The 21,334-nt window shown below is 31.6% G+C and overlaps 1 protein-coding gene across 1 annotated transcript in view; it reads right to left on the bottom strand.

Moving 5' to 3' along the window:
- Window positions 1–21,334, bottom strand: part of SMC3 (structural maintenance of chromosomes 3) — a 50,762-nt gene that overhangs the window by 19,057 nt on the left and 10,371 nt on the right. The window contains exons 8-19 of the mRNA XM_051981388.1: window positions 20,920–21,037; window positions 19,299–19,474; window positions 14,438–14,518; window positions 11,414–11,578; window positions 11,006–11,127; window positions 9,256–9,469; window positions 6,827–6,930; window positions 6,565–6,664; window positions 6,070–6,230; window positions 4,674–4,815; window positions 2,299–2,449; window positions 1,536–1,688 (exon numbers count right to left, since the gene is read on the bottom strand). Coding sequence (XP_051837348.1) covers window positions 1,536–1,688; window positions 2,299–2,449; window positions 4,674–4,815; window positions 6,070–6,230; window positions 6,565–6,664; window positions 6,827–6,930; window positions 9,256–9,469; window positions 11,006–11,127; window positions 11,414–11,578; window positions 14,438–14,518; window positions 19,299–19,474; window positions 20,920–21,037 — 1,687 coding nt within the window. The remainder of the gene's footprint in view (window positions 1–1,535; window positions 1,689–2,298; window positions 2,450–4,673; window positions 4,816–6,069; window positions 6,231–6,564; window positions 6,665–6,826; window positions 6,931–9,255; window positions 9,470–11,005; window positions 11,128–11,413; window positions 11,579–14,437; window positions 14,519–19,298; window positions 19,475–20,919; window positions 21,038–21,334) is intronic.

Genomic DNA, 21,334 nt, shown 5'->3' with positions numbered 1-21,334 from the left:
GCATATGTACTGTCAATAAAAAGTTATTAAATAAAAACACAAACAAAAAAAATTGAGTGTTTTTTTTTAAATTTAGTACAGTCAGAGGGTAAAACAAACTCTACTAGAACTTAATGAAAAATTACGATTTTAGTCCAGTAATGCTCATCAGCATAGAGAGCCATTTTAATATAGACAGTATTAATTTAAAGAAACTACCTCAAATCCTCTCTACTTCACTTTACTAGAAATTCAACTGTTAATTCTATTACTGCAGTGGAGTAAAAGATTATGGGCTGCAGGCTAGACAAGTGGGATCCCACAGAACAGTACCAGTATGGTCAGAAGTGAGTATCTGAAACACAGGAAAAAGTTAAATGGAACTTTCTTAAAATGTTTAGGTGATACTAGACCCTGACTCTAACTAAATTAAGATAAATCCCTAAATTGGGACAATACATAATACATCACAGGATTCCTTCACAACTACCAAGTTTCTACATTCTAATGAGAGCATTATAGCAATTTTAAAAAAGATAGTCAATAATTACAAACCAGTTAACTTTAGGCATTTTGTATAGTATTTATATAGTGTTTAGCTCAATTATTACAAAAAAAATTGCTTTGGTAGATTTTTTAAAATAACATTCATAAGATTGCATATGTCTAGTTGGGCTTTTTTAGTTTATAACTGATTGTAAACTCTGCTGATATTAACAATATTTGTTTTTGTCAACTTAAAAAAAAAAGTATCATCTCTTAAAGTTTTAATATTCTCATCCTACTAGCCTACATGTTCTCTGAAAGTTAAAATTCACTGCTGCTGAAAACTAACAACTAGGAAGCAGTAATGAAGGGAGAGGCTAACAGAAAAACCTGGGAAAACACGTATGAATTAATGTAGAACAAGTTAGCAAGAGTCTCTTATACAATTTACATTGTAATAACAAGGTAAAAATAAAACTTTTAGAAATCTAGTGGCTAAACAAAATGACCACAATTCCAAAGGGTACATGATAAAGCATGCTATCTACCTTCAGAAGAAAACTGATGGAACTCAGTGAAGACTAAAACATATTTCTTTTTTGGGGGGGGGAGGGAAGGAGAAGTGTAAGAGGCAAAGAACATAGCTAATATGGAAATCTAACTATATTTATAATATTTATTTTATTTATAATAATATTTTCTTCCCTTCCTTTTTATTGAGTTGTGAGGTAAAAGAATTTGGAATTTTAAAAAATAATAATTTTAAAAGTCTCTGTGCTTTAAATAACTTTTTTAAAAAAGATTGAGGAAAATAATTGTTTCCAACCAATGAATGTTGGCATTAGACAGAAAAAAAAACAACTAATTAACCATAAAAACTGCATGGAAGCAATTTTTTACTACCTCAAATTATACGTTGATGCTAACAAAATAAGCTTATGAGGTATGATAAAAGTATATACATTTAAGTAAACAAGTAAAATCTTAATCTACCAATTGAGAAAAAAAGCTACACATTATAATAAAACAGATGCAAAAGTTCCAATATATTCCATTCTCTAAAAGGATATTTTCAATATTTCTACGAAGATTTTCATTGAGCTTGGCTTCAAGTTCACCTAGTTCTTCTTCAGCCTTTCTAACATCTTTCTGCAATTCAAGCCGAGACTTTCTGGTATCATAATATCCTCCAGTTAGAGCACCTCGATGACTTACTTGATCCCCTAAGAAGAAAATAGAAAAATATTGATTTTGTACAGTATATATTTTTGTATAGTATTTACCAAAGCAATTCTTTTTTTGTAATAATTGAGTTAGATTTTAAAATAACATTCATAAGTATGTGACTTTGGGGGCTAAAATAAGAGATTTTAATCTTTATTATACGTTCTAGAGGGATCCCCTATTTACAGACGAGAAAACACAAGCTTGGAAAGGTAAACTGATTTGCCTATGGTGAGAGCTGGAAAGACATAACCATGTTTTCAATACTCTTTCCACTGTACTACAGTACCAATATCAATTAAACTAGAATTAGGGAGATGGAGACATGGGGAAATTTAGAAGTAACAACCAAAACATTTCAATAAATTTTTTTTTAAATGCATATTTTCTTTTCTTACCAAAAGAGAATAGAAAGCATAACATAGTCCTTTTAAAATTAATGTGCAGTATTTTATAAATAACAAACTTGTAAATACTCTTGAAATTCATGACTAACTTTAACAAATTATAAGTGACATTCTAATATTAGCATATATGCTAAAAATATAGTAAGCTTGTAATTCAGAACAATTAAGAAGCATTACTGAATGTAAACTATTGATTACAAACCTTCCAAAGTAATACAGTCCATAGTAAAGGCACGGGCCAATTGTGTAGAAACTTCCATGCTCCGACAAATCAGGGTCTTTCCAAATACATGTTTAAAAGCTTTGTCAAATCTTGGATTGTATCTTAGTTTACTTATCATTGGAATAGCATCCTGAAAAGGAAACAGCCATGTTACTATGTAGCAAGACAGTTACAGCATACATCAAATCAAAGTAAACCAATGAATGCTGGTAGAAATACAAATCTCAGTTTTTTAGGTATTCTTGCAACATTAAGAAACAGCATAAAAAATTTAACATTTTGAAAGATTTTTAAGGCCATCTAATTAAACTCCTTCATTTCAATGAAATGAGGAAACTGAATGCCACAGGGTTTAAGTACCCAAAAATACAGTTTAGTTGTGAACTCTGGTCCTCTGACAGGCACAATTACTATGAAGTAGACAATGTGCTGAATTAGGGATACTAGAAAGGCAAAAGAATTGTTCCTGGTTTCAAGATAACATCCTTTTGGGGAAAAAACAAACAAACAAACAAAATATATATATATACAGACAAGAGAAACATAATACACAAAGGAAGGTAATTTCAGTGCTTCATTAGAAGCAAGGGAAATCAGAAAAGGCAGCTTGTAAAACATGAGATATGAATTGAGTTTTGAAAAAAAAAAAAACCCAAGAAAGACAAGAGCTAGAGGGAGATCATTTCAGGAACAAGGATCAGATCAGGAGATGGAATGTTACATGAAAGGAAAAACAAGGTAGCAGAGTTGGATCTGGAAGATGGGAAAATAAGTATATTAACATACTGTTGATGGAGATGTAAAATGGTTTAGCCATTCTAAAAAAAACTTGGAATCATACTAAGTTACTAATGAATACATATGCAATTGCTGGGGATATTAATTTACTGATACTACTACTAAGCTTATGCCTCAATGAAATAAAAAAGCAAAATATGCTCTATGTACAAAATATCTATAGCAGCTATTTTTGTGATAGCAAAAAGCTATAAATTAAGGGAGTTTCTATCATTTAGGGAAGAAACCATGGCATACGAAGTGAAATGGGCTATACACAGTAACAAAAGGAACAGTTTCAGAGAATCTAGTAAAGAACTATAAGAACTGACACAGTAAAGTGAACAAAATCAAAGTACTAATTCAGAAAATTAAAAACAATATTGTAAAAATGAATGATAAAAGGATGCTAAGAACTCTAATTTCTATCTGCAATGACAAACCAGAGAATGCATGAAGAATACTATGTGATAAGACTCAAAATACAGAATGAAACCTATTTCTGGACACAGTCCATGCAGCAATTTGTTTTCCTTGATTATATTTATTATGAGGATTTGATTATTCTTTTTTTCCCTTCTTGAGGAAATGGGAAGGTGAAGAGAGAAAATAAGTCCTTAATTGAAACAAAATTTTTATTTAAAAATGAGTGCCTTGTGGCAGTGAGGAACCAATTGAGATCATGTGATGCGAGTGTACAGTGAACCCAATCCACATAGCTCTGTGATTTGAATTCCATTCAATAGCATGTAGAGTGAAAATGGAAGAGCTAATTAAATTCAACTTTGTACTATATATGTGTAGTGTCTGACGAACACGCACATATACACGCACACACATATATACATAGAAAATTACATTGTAGATATTTAAAAAGATTTCTGATTTGTAAAAGAATGTTGTGTGAAAAGAATGATGTTACGCTGCTTAAATAAACCTTACCTCAAAGTAAATTTAAAAATTTTGATAGTAGACTTCAAATTTTAGAATACTAGCTCTTAAATAAATTAGAACCTCATTTATTTTTTCTAGGTAGAATATTTCATTTCTACCTACCAAAAATGTTAAAGAAAATACTGGGTTTTTTTCTTCCAAACACACAAAGTATTTGATTAGTGGAAATAGGAGGAAAAGAAAAAATAAGGGAGAATTTATAAAATTCTTACTATTTTAAATTAGACATTTCACAAAGGCTATATGTTATGACTATTCAGTAACAGTTGCCAATGCACTATTAAATAAAATGCAATAAAGAAATACAATGGAGTTCAAGGAAATAATTACATTATCTATATATCCCTTTATAAATAATAGAGAGTAGCATTGGAGTAATTTTAAATTACTGTTAATTTAATGGCTGTCAATAAGATCATACTTTTTTAAAGATTATACTTTTTCTTTTATACTGTACTATCTTTCAGGTAATGATAGCTACAAAATATTTTCTACTTCATTTATAAGAAGCTAGAATGCTTAAAAACTTAAGAGAAATATATAAAAGCAAATATATACACATTCATTATTGCCCCTCATCCCCACATCAACTCACATTCACATACCCCAAAATAATAACTTACATTGGTTTCTGGATAGGCTGTATCTCTGACATCCAACTTATTGAGAGGCAGAAAGGTTACTTCTCCTGGAAGGTTCATTTTATTAAACTCCATTAAAATTTTGGTACTGACTTCATCTGAATCCACAATATGATAAAACAACCTAAATGTAAATGATACAATATTTATGGGTTTTGTCCTTAAATGTCAAGTGATAATGTAATTTTTAATCAGTAGATATACATTTATATATATTACTTCAAGGTTTACAAAGAACTCTGCCTAAAGACAATCCTGACCAAGTTTTATTTCTCTTATTTCATAGATAATTAAATTGAAGCATAGAGAGGCAAAGTGATTCATGCTGATCACATAGCAGTTAAGTAACAGAGCTGGGACAAACACTGATTTTTTAATTCCAAATCCAATGCTTTGTTTTTTCTCTAATTCTATAAGCCACCTCAAAGACACACACATACAAATGACCTGGCTATTTATATTAAACAATTTACTAAAATATTTTAAAAATTGATTCTCCTTCAAGAGAAGGAGCTTTTCATAACTATAGTCAGGATCAAAGTAGAGCAATTAAAATACCTTCAAAAAAAATTCAAATGACTTCGAAAGTGAAGACATGTTAAGGATCTTAATAGCAAATAGTTTTTTTTATTTTGCTATGAGAAATTTGGTATTGATTTACAGCATAGACTTCCATTTCGTTATTTAAAATTTACAACTGTAAACACACTTTTCCTCCCAAACATAATCCTATGTTGTTACAAAAGTTTTGCAGGTTTTAGAAAGGTTACAAGATTTAAAGTGATCATGTATATATTAATTATGTACTATAAATTTATGAACAGAATTGTTAAAAAAATTTAAATCTGTGATTCTGGAAAATCATCTCTGAAAGTGAAATCAAATTTCATGAAAAAATTCAGGTAGTATTTTTCTTATTATAGAACTTGGTTTTAAATATGAAAAAGGTCTGGTTTTCTGATTTTTTTTGGTTGAATATCTGATTTTCTTAATAGTTTTATTAGGTTCTCAAATTTTTATATTACTTGTATTGAGGATGATTAGAAATAAAGAATTTAATTCTATTGTAATCAATTAATAAATATTTTTCATTTTAAACTTGAAGAAAAAAAGAAAAAAATTCAAATGACAAAGAAATAGAACTGCATCAACACAAGCTTAGGAAGAAATGTCCTTGACAGCAAGACTAAACAAGATGAGAACCCTGGCTTTTAGAATTAGAAATTGTTTTCGGCCTTTTTCCATATGAAAGTTGAATAAAAAGCTGAAGAGAGAGAAGAGTAACTTCAAATGCTTATATTATTCTCAAAACCCAAAAAACTTTTTTTTTTGCTCTTGCTCTTATTCTGAACCCTGAATGCCAATGATTCTACTTCACCTGTTGCCAGCAGTGACTTCAACACATGTATAGAAAGCTGGTTCACACTCAAAGTTATTCATCACAATACCATGATAGCCATTTTGAACATGCTGATTTATGCCTTTTCGACGAAAATGTTCCAAAACTTTGTTTATGCTGTCTATGCCATTTAAAATAGCCTGTTTGACAAAAGAAAAACATGTAGAAAGTTTAAAACATTATCTCCAATGGTATTTCTGCCAAACATAAAACAAAATTAAATAGACTTTTATAGTACTAAAATATTAAATTAGTAATAGTTCCTACAGATGATAGTTATTTTACTGACAATCATAAAATACCTGTCACCCAATGTTATTAAGTGATTTGTCATCTGTGCTATTTACTACTTGACAGCAATGATCCCTCAGCATGACTGACAAATTCTTTTTGTGGCATTATAGAATCAGTAAGATATTTGTAGTAACAATTATGGCGTCTTTCTGTTGAGTTTACTGAAAGAACACTGCCCACCTTTCCTGTTGCTGCTCTAAGAAGTTGCTGCTTTTTTTCAAGATCTTCTCGTTTGGCAGCAAGTGCTTGTTGTTCTGCATTTTCCTCTCTCCATAAATAACTATAAATAAAAATTAGATTTTTTAAATTAAGTAATTGAAGACATTAAATAGAAACCTTTTAAAAGAAAATAAATTTATATCTGAAAGGTAATGTTCACAAATGTTACAATGCTTTAAGAAAGCAATAAATTCACACGTGAAAATTAAAACATATTACTAACTTTCTTTCACTCTGTAATTCATCTTTCTTGTTCTTCACTTCATAGTATTTTCTATCCAGTTCCTCCACTCGAGCCTTTACCTCATTAAGATCCTGATCCAGTTTCTACAGGAAACAAAAATCATTTAACATTGTTATTCTAAATAAAGCCTCTATTTTCATATGTTGTATATTAAGGCACTATTTTCAGAGGCACAGTGTCACTATAAACTTTATAATTAAGCAATTTATTATGAATTACATTATTTCTTTAAAAAAAATCCACAAAGATGAAATACTCAGCCCTGAAGAACAATGTCATGTAAATGAAATTAAAATCATTAAAAGATCCAATTCTTATTACTTCTTTAAATCTTATTCTAAGAATTGTTAATTTTATTTTTATTTTCAGTTTCAAATGCTATCCCTCTTTCCTCTACCACCAATGGAGAAGGCAAGAAAAATAAAACATATGAAGTCATATAAAACATCGCTGCAAAATAAATAAATGAAGCAAAAAAATGTAAAGGAAAAAAATAACCTTCAGTCTCTATTTTAAGTCCACCAGTTCTTTACCTGAAAGTGGATAGCTTTTATATCATGAGTCCTTTGGATTACTAAGTCTTTCATAATTGTTTATCATTATAATATTGCTGTTACCATATAGATTCTTCTTCTAGTTCTGCTCAGTTCATTTTGCAATGTCTTTCCTAACCCCCAGATGTTTCTGAAATCATCCCCTTCATTTCTTATAGCACAATAGTAATCTGTCATATTTACATACCATTATTCGTTCAGCTATTTCCCAACTGAAAAGCATCCTCTCAGTTTCTAATTTTTTTGTTACCACAAAAAGAATTGATAGGGACAGCTACCTGGTGCAGTGGATAAGAGCACTGACCCTGAAATCAGGAAGACCCAAGGTCAAATCTGGCCTCAGACCCTTAAACATTTCCCAGCTGGGAAACAATTTAACCCAAATGACTTGACTCTGGGCAAGTAATTTAACCCAATTGCCTCACAAAAGAAATATAAGATTAAAAAGAAAAAGAACTGATATAAATAATCTTTAATAATGCCAATAGGTTCCTTTGGGCAATATTATTTTTGCCCCACCAATCATCAAATGGAGGTCACAGTCATATGCTTTGACAGGCATGTCTTAATAGAGAGAATTCTCTATTACTATTAACAAGTTTACAATAAGCTGTCTCACCACCCTTTTACAGGAAATCACTGATAATTTTTTTTGTTTTTATTGGATAATCTTTCACCTAACATACACACCATTTTTACTGGATAATTTTTCATCTAACATATATACCTAAAAGCATCATTCTTTTCAGAGTTCAGACTTCTGCTCTAAAGGGAGCTTCAGAGAAGTTAGTTGGCCTCAAGGCTCCCTTTCTTCATTTTTTCCTTTATAACATTGTTCTACTCTCCTGACAGAGACCAGGATTTCTTTCTTCCTATCAATATCCTTTTCCATTTGTTTTTACTTTTAAGGTCTTCTTTCATCTTTTAGAAAAGAATACTTCCTACAACCTGATAACATGCAAACTGAAAAGATGTTCACGTCCCTCTACTTTCTCCTAAGAAGGATATCCATCATAGATTATACTTTAAGGATAAACAACCATCACTTGGACATGAAGAAATACAAAAATTGTACATTCTATAAAAGTCAATGAAAAATTATCCCTGGCCATCATCCCCAACTCTTAGCTCATCAGAATTTGGATTGTGGCATTTGTATGGCTTCAGTACAGTGAGGAAGCAATTGAAACTGTGTAACATAGATTTATAGAGGATCTGGTCAGCACACTTGGTGATTTTCTATACTTTGTTTGTCTACACAGAGAATGGAAGTAATCCAAATTTGAGGGCGTGGTAAAGCAAAACAAGCAAAAAGAAGGGGATATTGTAGAGCTGAACTAGTTCATCAAGAGATAAAGTGGGGAAAAGAGAATGTAGTCAATGAAGGAATAGTCTGGGAAAAAATTGAATTATGGTGAGATGGAAATCATGATGAGGATGAGGAACAGGGTTTGGGGTTGTAAAGCAGAGGAAGATGTAGAATGTCAAAAAACTAATCAAATCAGGTAATTTCAGGGTCTATAAAAATGTATATGTGCAAACAGTATTTTTATCATTTTATGATTTCATGAGTTTTTTTGTTGTTTTTATTAATTGAGATTTTATTTTATGTAATTACATTCTTAGGGTTTCCCATGGAAACAGAAATAAAAATGATATATTATCCAAACCACACATTAAGAAAATATTCACAATTTTCTACTATATGACAATTATTTATTCTATGTCATAGGACTAGACTATTTAGATTAATGTTTAAAAATAAAACTTCAAAACAATGAACATCTTATATTTCATTTTTGTTAAATATAACTATTCCCCAGGACTAAAGTAAAAATATTCAAAACTTCTTACATTGTACTGCTCCAAATTTTTTTCCTTATTAGCTTCAGTATCTTCCAAGTCCTTGTGTATAGCAGCAATTTGTCGTTTTTTGTCATTAATGGCTTGATCTAAAGACTTTAGCTCCTTTTTAATCCATTTGTCTCTTTCTTCTTTGGATGTAAACTGACTTCCTCGACCTTGCTTTGCATAAAGATCTGTTCTTTCTTGGGTAGCCTGTGCCAATCTATTCATGATTGGTAAATGTTAAAATAGGTCAAAAAAAAAAAAAAAGAAAAAAGAAAAAAATTAATACCAAAACTGGGAATTAAATACTATGTAGAGGACTTTAAGAATGTGAATGAATAAATAAAATTTAACATCAAAAACAAAGAATACAAATGAAGAGTTCCAAAACAATAAAAACTGAATGCTACTAAGTTTTAACAGCCAACTATAGTTTCAAAGAAGAGATACAAGAAGATACTTCCCTCTGCTACATTGTGCAGATGGAAGATTGCATAAAGCATTGCATGTAATCAGACTATTTTGATACACTGACTGACTTTGTTGAACTTTTTTCCTTCAGGCATAAATAAAAATAGTATTTACTGTACTCAGCAACACTCATCTAGAAAATTTTACAGCCAAGATGATATAAAGGGAATATGTAGGCTTACTGAAAACAGAAAAATAAAAGAGTAGAATGTTTTTTATGACATTTTCATTTATTCATTGAACATTCATCAGGCATTTATGTATATCACACTAAAGATATAAATATAAACTGTGGTCCCTGCCTTCAATGATTCTAGTAAACTGCACAGAACAGAATTCAGGTTGCAATCATAACAGCAGCAAAGAGGACACTCCAGATTTGGACTAATCCAAAAATGTCTGGAGGACCATGAGGGACAAAGGAGATAAGAGAGAAGGAGAAAATAGGGGAATAAATCAGTTCTAGAGAATTCTTACTACAGAGGTTGTTAACTTTTTGTGTCACAAACTCTTTTGGCATCATTATCAAAATGTTATCAACACATACAATAAAATACTTAGAATTACAAAGAAAACCAATTTTACTGAATTATGAATATATGTACATATATATGGATACATGGATGTATACAATTGTATAAAGTACTTTGCTTAATTCTATGGTCTACAAATTTACCACCGTGAGGTCAAATCTGATGATCAGCCTCTCTTTAAAACAGGCTTTTCTTCAAATGAAAGCACAATAAATTTTCAGAGAATCATACTAATTGATAGATTATCTAAGACAGCCAACTCATTTTGGATATGGCTCAAGAAGGCTAAAAATGAACTGTCCAATGTTATTCAGGAGATTCAAATTTATAAGTTATACAAATTTGCACAAAAACATAAGAGCTTTTAAAGTTAGAAGGACCCTTAGAGGTTCAATCCAACTTTCTAACTTTATAAAAAGAAACATCTAGTTCCAAATTGCTTTTTGTGCAATACTGCTTTTTTAACAATATATTTAAAACATATTGTAATTATGAACTAAATATATAGCTCACAATTATGTGGCACTTTGACATTTTAAAATTTCTTTGTATACATGTTTCAATGGCCTTATTATTTCATAAGTATACCAATGATATTTGGAAAGGTAACTAAAAATACAAACTAATACTATTAGTTTCTAAAGGGATTAATTAAAAATTTTGGCCTTTAACTTTTCAGTGTCCAGCCTCTGAACTTAACATTTGTATAAGAAAAAAAAAAACAAAAAACAAAATAAAAAAAACCACCAGACCTAGCAATTCCTCGCTCTTCCTTTTCTTTTACACTGTTGAATTTGGGCTCAGTTTCTGCAAGTTCTTTTTGCTTTTCCTCTATTTTCTCAAGAAGCTTCTGCCTCTCTTTTAACAGGCGTTTCTGAAAATGAAGAAAAAAGATATGAGAGTTCTTTCAGCTAATTTTATCATACTAGCACAAAAGTGAAATATACTCAAAAAAATATAATAAAATTATTCAAGAAACAATGAAAACAAAAAAAAATCTTATTCATTCACTGAGTCAACAAACAATAAGCATCTATTGGAACTGAGTTCATTATGATATAGCTTACTGAAAAATGACAGCTACGAAGTTTTTGTGGCAAGAATTTGCCATAAAATTTTATTTATTTTTTTAAATTACATATTTTTTCATTTCATCTTACCCTCTGTTCACTGTTGCCTGCCAATTCATCTTGCAAATCCTTAGCTTTAAGTTCTAATTTAGTCCTCTGCTTAATTTGTTCTTGTCTTTCAGCACTAAGCTGCTCCTTTTCTTCTTTCATAGCTGAAATTTTTGTTTTCAATTCTCGAACCTGTCGTTCAATATCCTATATATACAAAAATTATGGGGGAAAAAAGGATTTAACATAAATTAGTTCAATGTCATAGGACCACAAATTTAAAGAAATCATATAGCATACATCCCTAATTGATATATAAAGAAATTAAGTCTATAAAAATTAAATGACTTGGCCTTCATGTATTCACTATAAAACTTAGAGGAATAAGTTAAAAGTTAATACCTAATTCCAAATCTACTTCCCTTTCTAAAAGTAATAGAGCCAAGATTTGTATGTAGATCAACTGACTTTAAAATCAAGTCCTCTTTTCTACCTCATTATGTTCATAACAATTAGAAAGCAAAGCCTATGTCAACTATGGTATATCAAATCTTTTCCCTATCCCATCTCCTTCCTTCTATCTTTTATACATCTCCCAACTCTAAAATTCCTTAAAACTTTTATCAAAGTGGAGTAGAGTAAAAGTCATAAACAAAATATTACTATTCCCTCATTTTATATTCAAAATATAACTCCTACTTGCTCTCACTTTTTTCTCTCTAACAACGTTTCATCTGTGCTAGTTACAGTATACACTGCCTCTTTCTCTTCCCTTCTCTTAGCCTTGTAGCTCCATTTTTGCTCTGCTCTGCTTCTTGGCCTTGGATGCCTGCCATCTATTGCCCCCACCCCTACTCGTGTATAGCTAAATAAATCAATTTATACTGATGGGATCCACTAAAAATTTGTAATACTCAATCTCAACTCCTTCTATGCTTCTCTATTAGTCAATTATACAGTGGCTTTTTCAAAACTTTTTTTTGTCCATTAAACCACTCACAGTTCCCTTCCCTCTTCCTTATAAGCATCTCCCTCTGTATTTTACTTAAACAAACAAACAACAACAAAAAAAAAAAAACTAAGGCCATTCACTAAGAATTCCCTCTTCTCGCTTCCTCCTCACTGCAAAGCTCTCAGATGTTTTCTGTAACTCTTTCTTCATCTGTCTCACATGAAGAGAAGGCCATTTCCTGGCCAAAATACACCCTCTACATGAACAAGTGTTCCCAATCCATCCTTATCTTCTCCAGCAGGTTGTCCCTTCTGTCATGTCTATTCTCTCAACTTATCTTCAATCTCTCTCTGTCTAGTGGCTACTTTCCTAATGTCAATGAAAATGCTAAAATCTTCCCCATCCTTTAAGTTTCACTAGATTCATCCATCCCCACTAGCTTTTCTCCTTTATCTCTCCTCCCCTTCTATGGCTAAAATCCTTTCAGTCTCCACTTGAGAGTCAGGTTTTCAACTTCACCATTTGACTGAAATTGTTTTCCACAAAGACATTAATGATTTCTTAACTGTCAAATGTATTGGCCCTTGCTCAATCTTCATATTTCTTGACCTCTCTGTGAACATCTTCTTAACATTCTTTTGTTTCTAGCATTTTATCACATTAATACATCCTGATTCTCCTACCAACTCCCTGTGTTTTCAGTTTCCTTTCCTGAATCTACAGTTAAGTCTTGCTCCACTAAACATGGATGACCCACAACATTCTGCCCTGGACTCTCTTCTATACTAAAGGCTTTCCTTCTGTACTAAGGAAATTTTATCCCTGTTCTTTATTATTTCACTTGGCAATCTCATCAACTCCCAGAGATTCAATGATCATTTCTAAGCTAATGATCTATTTTGTCCAGCCCTAACATCTCTGCAGAACTCCAGGCTCCTATCTTCAGTTACCTATTATACATCTCAAACTAGATATCCTGTAAACATCTTAAATTTACCATGTCCAAAACCTAACTCGTAATCTTTCCCCTTAAACTCTCTCCTTTTCCTAATTTCCGTATTACTGACCAAGGTTCCACCATCCTCCCAATCATCCAGGCTCTAAACTGAGGTATCATCGATGACTCAACTCCCTCGCACCCCTCCCCTCCCCCCCACTGTACAATCAGTAGCCAAGACCAGCAAATTTTACCTTCATAACATTCCTCATTTATACCACCCACTTCTTTCTTGACACTGCCACTATGCTGGTAAAGGACCTGATCACCTCATACTTAAGACTACTAAAATAACCTACTGCTTGGTCTCCCTGACTCAAGTCTCTTCCACTTGGGTTATTCTCCACTAGGGTCAAATTGATTTTTCTTCAGTATAGGTCTAACCATGTCTTCTTTCCCTATTTCCACTCAATGAACTCAAACAGCACTCAATTTCCAAGATCAAATATAAAATCCTTTGAAAGCCATTTCCTAACTTTCTTACATTATATTTCTACCTATGTATTCTGGGATCCAAGGACTCTGACCTCCTTGCTGTTCCTGATACAAGACATCTCATGTCCCTATCCCATACATTTTTATTGGCTGATCCCCAGGACTAAAATGTTCTCCCCTCCAGGATTCCCCAATGTAATGTGTTATCATTAGGATACACTTTTTTCTTCTTAATGACTTTTGCTTCACTTCAGGTTGTCCCCCTGGAATTCTCTTTTTCATCTCTATCTTTTGGCTTTCTTGACTTCTTTCAAGTCCCAGCTAATCCACTTTCTGGAAGAACATTTTATAATTTCCCCCAATACTAGTGCCTTTCCTCTAAGATTCCCTGAAATTTTCCCTGTATGTATCATTTGTACATAGTTGTTTTCAAGATGTCTTCCCCATTAGAATGTAAAATTATCTGGGGGCAGAGAAAGGTTTTGCCCTTCTTTGCATCCTTAGTGCTGAACATTATGCTTGGTACATAGTAGGTCCTCCCTAAATGTGTTCAGACTTAACTCCCTGCAGCTACATTCATAAGCATAGAGCCTGCTAGTCAGTAAGGATATAGTGATTCTCTTTCCCCACTCAAATACAAAGGGCTCTTATTGACAAAAAGACCAATTTACTATAATCTTACCTCCATCTTATCTCGGGCATCCTGTTGAGCATCTCTCAATTGTCTGGATTTCTCTCCACTTGTCTCTCTTTTAGCAGACAGCTGTAAATAAAAGATCCTACCAAATTAATTATAAGACATGTGAAGAAAGACGCTATTTGCATCCAGAGCAAGAATTGATATATAGGAGAACTTTACAAAAATAAATCCAAAAATTATCAGCATTTATATATGTTACTAACAAAGCCCAGCAGAAAAAGGCAGAAAGAGAAATTCCATTTAAAACAATTGTACATAAAATAAAATATTTGGGTGTCTACCTGCCGAAACAAACTCAGGAACTATATGAATACAATTACAAAACATTTTTCACACAAATAAAGTCAGATCTAAACAACTGGAAAAACATCATTTGCTCAAAGGTAGGCCAAGCCAATATAATAAAAATGACCTTTCTACCTAAATTAATCCACTGATTCAGTATCATACCAATCAAGCTGACAAAAAATTATTTTATAGAACTAAAAAAAAATAACAAAATTCACCTCGAAAAATAAAAGATCAAGAATATCAAGGGAATTAATGGAGGAAAAAATGCTAAGGACGATAGCCTGAACAATACCTTAAAACTCTATTATAAAGCAGCAGTCTTCTAAACCTTTTCATGCAGGCTGAGAGTGGTAGATCAGATACACAAGATACAACAATCAACGATAATAGTAACCTACTATTTGATAAACTCAAAAACTACAGATAAGAACTCACAATTTGACTAAAATTGCTTGGAAAACTGGAAAATAACATTTCAGAAACTCGGCATAGACTAAATCTCATACCCCCTATCAAAATAAGGTTAAAAAATAGGTACATAATTTAAGCAGAGTGCAAAGGATAGTTTATCAGATCTTTAGAAAAGAAAAATTTATGACCAAAGTACTGAAGAACTTTATAAGATGCAAAATGAGTAATTCTGATTACATTATTATTTTGCACAAATAAAACCAAACCAATGCAGGCAAGATTCCCCAGCTGTCTGCTTGGGGGAAAAAAATTTTTTTTAATAGCCAGTAACTATGATAAAGGTCTCATACATACAGAACTGAGTCAAATGTATAAAAATATATATCATTTCCCAATTGATAAATGGTCAATGGATATGAACAATATTTTGATGAAGAAATTAAAGCCATCCATAGTCATATGAAAAAATAGTGACTAGAGAAACACATATTAAAACAAATCTGAGGTACTATCTCATACCTGTCAGATCGGCTAAGATGACAGGAAAATAAGATAAATATTGGAGGGAATGTGGGGAAAATTGGTCCACTACTGCATTGTTGGTGGAATTGTGAAATGATCCAACAGTTCTGGAGTGCAATTTGGAACTACACCCAAATTTGATCCAGCAGCACCACTACTGGGATATGCATCCCAAAGAAATCATAGAAGAAGGAAAAGAACCCACCATGTGCAAAAAATGTTTGTAGCAGCTTTTTTGTGGTGACAAAAAAATTGGAAAATGAGTAGATACCTATTAATTGGGGAATGGCTAAATAAGAATATAAAAGTTATGGAACATTTTCATCCTATTTTTTAAAAAATGATGAACAGGTTGATTTTAGAAAGGTCTAGAAAGATTTACATGAACTGATGCTGAGCAAAACATGAGAACCAGGAATACATTATAGACAGCAACAGCAGGATCGTGTAATGATCAACTATAAAAGACATGGTTCTTCTCAGTGGGTCAGTGATCCAGTAAACATTGGAAAGAAAACACCATTCACATCCACAGAGAAAAAACTGTGAATATAAATCAAAACATGCTAATATTCACTTTTTTTTTCTGTCATTTTTTTTCTCATGGTTTTTCCCTTTTGTTCTGATTTTTCTCTTCCAATAGAATTCATAAGGACATACATTAAAAAATGAATGTACATATAACAAAAACATAAAACCCAATTCAGGGAATAAAAAAGAGAATAATTTAACATCACACATACACCTCATTCGGGTTTAATAATAGTCATTTCTGAGAAGGGTTGGGGAGAGGCTACAAAAAGAAAAAAAAAAATTACACAATAATTTTGTTGTATATTGAAAGGTATGCATAGCGGATTTGCAATTTCATGCACAAATTTTTTTTATTGTACTATATTATGGGAATGCCTATTCCATAAAATGTACTAATATATTTTTTGAAAGGGAAAAAAATTTAAATGAGAAAAAAAAAACAACATTCTGGATATGAAGACACAGTTCTTGCAAAGCCACAGAGAAATGGTAACTATTAGAATTAGAAAGTCACTTAATATGACTTTTAGGATAGAAATTGGATAGGATAGTTTCTTAGCTACCTTCTAAATCTGAATGCTTGTGATTTCAGAACATCCAGAAAAAATTCTAGGAAATTAAGAAAAAATCAATTTTTTTTCACTAGTTAGAGCAATATTTATTGAGGACCACCTTTTTTTTTTTTCAATGTCACTTAATTTTGATCAACAAGAATAAAACTGACAGGAATACTGGTGAATCCCAAACAAATTATTGTTTAGTGTTCATGTCAAAAAAAGAGAGAGAGAGAGAGAGAGAGAGAGAGAGAGAGAAAGTCTACCACAGTTCAGGCATTAAATACTTGTCTATTATTTCCCAATATTATCCAAATATTTGTATACATTGCTTTAAGCAAAGCTTAAGTAAGAAAATGTGTATTTATATTGGCACATTGGGGTAAAGTAGGGGAAACAGGATGAATAATTATTTGACTTAGAAAGGTTTTTCCTTTTTTAAAAAAAAAAGTTTTCTCCAAAGGCAAAGTTAAGCAAGACAGCTAGTATCTGAAGCCAGATTTGAACTCGGATGCTCCTAATTCCACTCACTGTGCCATCTACCTGTCCCTAAAAGAGGCTTTTAAATAGCAAAATCTCTCATCTATATTTTAAATTATTTAGTTATGACATTCTGCATATAACTTTTCTTTTCTTTTTTGTTTTGTTTTTTTATTATTATTTATAAGATTTTTTTAAAATAACTTTTTATTGATAGAACTCATGCCAGGGTAATTTTTTACAACATTATCCCTTGCGTTCACTTCTGTTCCGATTTTTCCCCTCCCTCCCTCCACCCCCTCTCCCAGATGGCAAGCAATCCTTTACATATTGAATAGGTTACAGTATATTCTGGATACAATATACATGTGCAGAACCGAACAGTTTTCTTGTTGCACAGGGAGAATTGAATTCAGAAGGTATAAAAAATCCGGGAAGAAAAACAAAAATGCAAGCAGTTTATATTCATCTCCCAGTGTTCTTTCTTTGGGTGTAGCTGCTTCTGCCCATCTTTGATCAATTGAAACTGAATTAGCTCTCTTTATCGAAGAGATCCACTTCCATCAGAATACATCCTCAAAACAGTATCATTGTTGAGGTATATAATGATCTCCTGGTTCTGCTCATTTCACTTAGCATCAGTTCCTGTAAGTCTCGCCAGTCCTCTCTGTATTCATCCTGCTGGTCGTTCCTTACAGAACAATAATATTCCATAACGTTCATATACCACAATTTACTCAACCATTCTCCAATTGATGGACATCCTTTCATTTTCCAGCTTCTAGCCACTACAAACAGAGCTGCCACAAACATTTTGGCACATACAGGTCCCTTTCCCTTTTTTAGTATCTCTTTGGGGTATAAGCCCAGTAGAAACACTGCTGGATCAAAGGGTATGCACACTTTGATCACTTTTTGAGCATAGTTCCAAATTGCTCTCCAGAATGGCTGGATGTGTTCACAATTCCACCAACAATGTATCAGTGTCCCTGTTTTCCCACATCCCCTCCAACATTCCATATTATCTTTCCCTGTCACTCTAGCCAATCTGACAGGTGTGTAGTGGTATCTCAAAGTTGTCTTAATTTGCATTTCTCTGATTAATAATGATTTGGAGCATATTTTCATATGTCTATAAATAGTTTCAATTTCTTCATCTGAGAATTGTCTGTTCATATCCTTTGACCATTTATCAATTGGAGAATGGTTTGATTTCTTATAAATTAGAGTCAATTCTTTGTATATTTTGAAAATGAGGCCTTTATCAGAACCTTTGACTGTAAAAATGTTTTCCCGGTTTATTGCTTCCCTTCTAATCTTGTCTGCATTTGTTTTGTTTATACAAAAACTTTTCAATTTGATATAATCAAAATTTTCTATTTTGTGGTCAATAGTGATCTCTAGTTCTTCTTCGGTCATAAATTCCTCTCCCTTCCACAGTTCTGAGAGGTAAACTATCCTATGCTCTTCCAATTTATTTATAATCTCATTCTTTTGCATATAACTTTTCAAGAACATCTCCATAATATCAAGTTCGTTATTTAATATCTTATATCAGAATCTCACAAGAATTTCAATACTTTCATAGTTGCCACTGGCTATATTATTCATGGAAGGAAAATGTGGTTAAATATAATAATTTTTTTTTTAATTTCTAAGTTAAGTGATCTAGATTTGTGGATGAATTTTTTTAAAAAATATTATATTCTAAATAATTCAGTATCAGAGCTAACCAAAAAGTTTCTAGAATGGGAGCAAAAATGCACCATTAATTTTTTTTTTAAACTATTCTGCTTTTTTAGAGGATGCTACCACCAACTACTGAAACAGTTCCTTAACCTACTCAAAGAGGCAAAGCAATTTCATAACCACATATATATGGGATTCATTTTAATTTGGATTTCAAAATACCTGATATTTACTTTTAATTAAATGAAAAATATTTTCTGATGAACTCATTCAAAATTAGAAAAGCTTATAAAGGTACACATTCATCTAAAAATGAAAAGAATTGCATCTTAAGTGCAAAAGATAAGACAACTTTTTTTTACCTCATCAAGTTTGGCACGGGTTTCATTAAGTTCTTGATTATAAATGGTATATTCCAGCGCTCGTCTCATTTTATCCCATTTTTGATATTGTGCAAGTTCTTCTTTTTCCTCCTCTAACGTATGTAATCTCTCTTCAATATATTTTAACAATTCATTGATTTTTTCCCGTTTGCCCTCTTAAAAAAAAAAATTTTTTTTTACATGATAAAATGTACTTTTCAAAAATGCCATGAATTGAGTTTAATTTTAAGAGTAAGGAACATTCATCTGACATTAAGTATCAAAAAAATTTAAGACTATTCTGCTTTAATAAACCACATTAGATAGAACCACTATTTTAAAAGAGACCAAAAAACATTCCCATATCTAAAAATATTGATGCTGGAACCTTTAATAACCAAAAGTGGTGAATAACTGAACTGTAAACTCCACGTTAAGAAACAATGTTTCTTCTCATATGAAAACACCAATATACTATAATGGAATACTAGTGCTAAATTATTATTGCTAATTAGTATTAATTATAGAAGTGTGTCACAACTAACTTTACAATTTGCATACAACACAGATGTCACAATCCAGTTCTTTTCAATTTTGTTAGAGTTGACACGATCATAACCTAAGATGTTTATATTAACAAAAACACAACTAAGAAATAAAAATATCATGTCTATGGGAAATGTATTTAATGTTGAATATAATGATTTAATTTATTGGATTTAATTACTGGACATTCTAAATATCCCTAAAACTATGATTGCACTTTTTTTTTTTTTTTTTTTTGAGGCAACTGGGGTTAAGTGACTTGCTCAGGGTAACACAGCTAGGAAGTGCTAAGTGTGTGAGGGCAGATTTGAACTCATGTCCTCCTGACTTCAGGACTGGTACTCTATCCACTGTGCCACCTAGCTGCCCCTAAATAGCCCTAAAACTAAACCCTAAAAATGGCATTAAAACATTATTTTTCAAGTCGTTTTCTGGCTCAGTTCAATTGTGGCCAAAACATCCACTAAGCTAAAGGGCATTATTATGCTTTGAACATTCAACAATAAGTTGTTTTAGAGACTTTTTGTCTTTAAGAAGATTTTCATTTCTGATAGCAATAAATGCATTTTTCAGATTTGTAAGTACAGTACAACACAGTATCCTTAAGTAAAAATGTAGCTATTCAATGTATCAAATAATTTATCAATATTCATTTATTACATAACAATGCACTGTATGTTAGAAGGGACTCTGAATCCAAAGTCTTTAAAAAGATCTTTGGTTTTCACAGTAGAGTTTTTCAAAAATCAAGCTGTTGCTGAAATTGTAACTAGAAGTCCCCTTTCTATTTTTATTTTTGTTGATTGAATTTTTTCCCCTTTAACAATAATGTAATGGGTTGGCTTATGTCAAATATGTCATCTGGCTAAAAACAGAACTAAAATCTGAAATATCCTGACATACTATGGAGATAGGGTTAATGTACACTATGTTGTATACAATGTCTTTTAGACATTCAAATTGATTATTTCTCCACAAAATTATAGATATTTTTATCAAACAGTATATATCTTTAGGGTTAGAAATTACTCTTCACAACTAAAAAGAAAAAGCTAAAAATCCAGAGTTATTTTACCTGTTTCTTTCATTAAAGAAATGCTTTCCTCTTTACGTTCATCATAGACTCGAGTACCAGCCACTTCTCTCAATAGCTTCAGTCTCTGAGAGTCAGGTGCTGTGGCCATCTGGTTAATCTAAAAAAAAAAAAAAAAAGTTAAAGAAATAGTTAAATGACTATATATCGTTCTTTCACAAAGTTTATTGAGGAACAAAAGGGAAACAAAGTTTTACCTTGATTAAACAATTTTCTTGCTAGATTTATGGTACTAGAATTTATTTTCCCTTTTATCACTTTAATTTTGTGGTACTCTGACAGCAATATTTTTAATTTATTAGATTAGTTTTCCCCTAATTACAAATATAAAGAGTTGTTGCTTTATTTTGGTAATATGATTATATTGCCTTACAACAGTCATATTTTTTCCAGGTAG

Source organism: Antechinus flavipes, chromosome 2, assembly GCF_016432865.1.
Source record: "Antechinus flavipes isolate AdamAnt ecotype Samford, QLD, Australia chromosome 2, AdamAnt_v2, whole genome shotgun sequence".
NCBI lineage: Eukaryota > Metazoa > Chordata > Mammalia > Dasyuromorphia > Dasyuridae > Antechinus > Antechinus flavipes.
The sequence above is the reverse complement of the archived record's forward strand: the minus strand, read 5'-3'. Positions and strand labels throughout refer to the sequence as shown.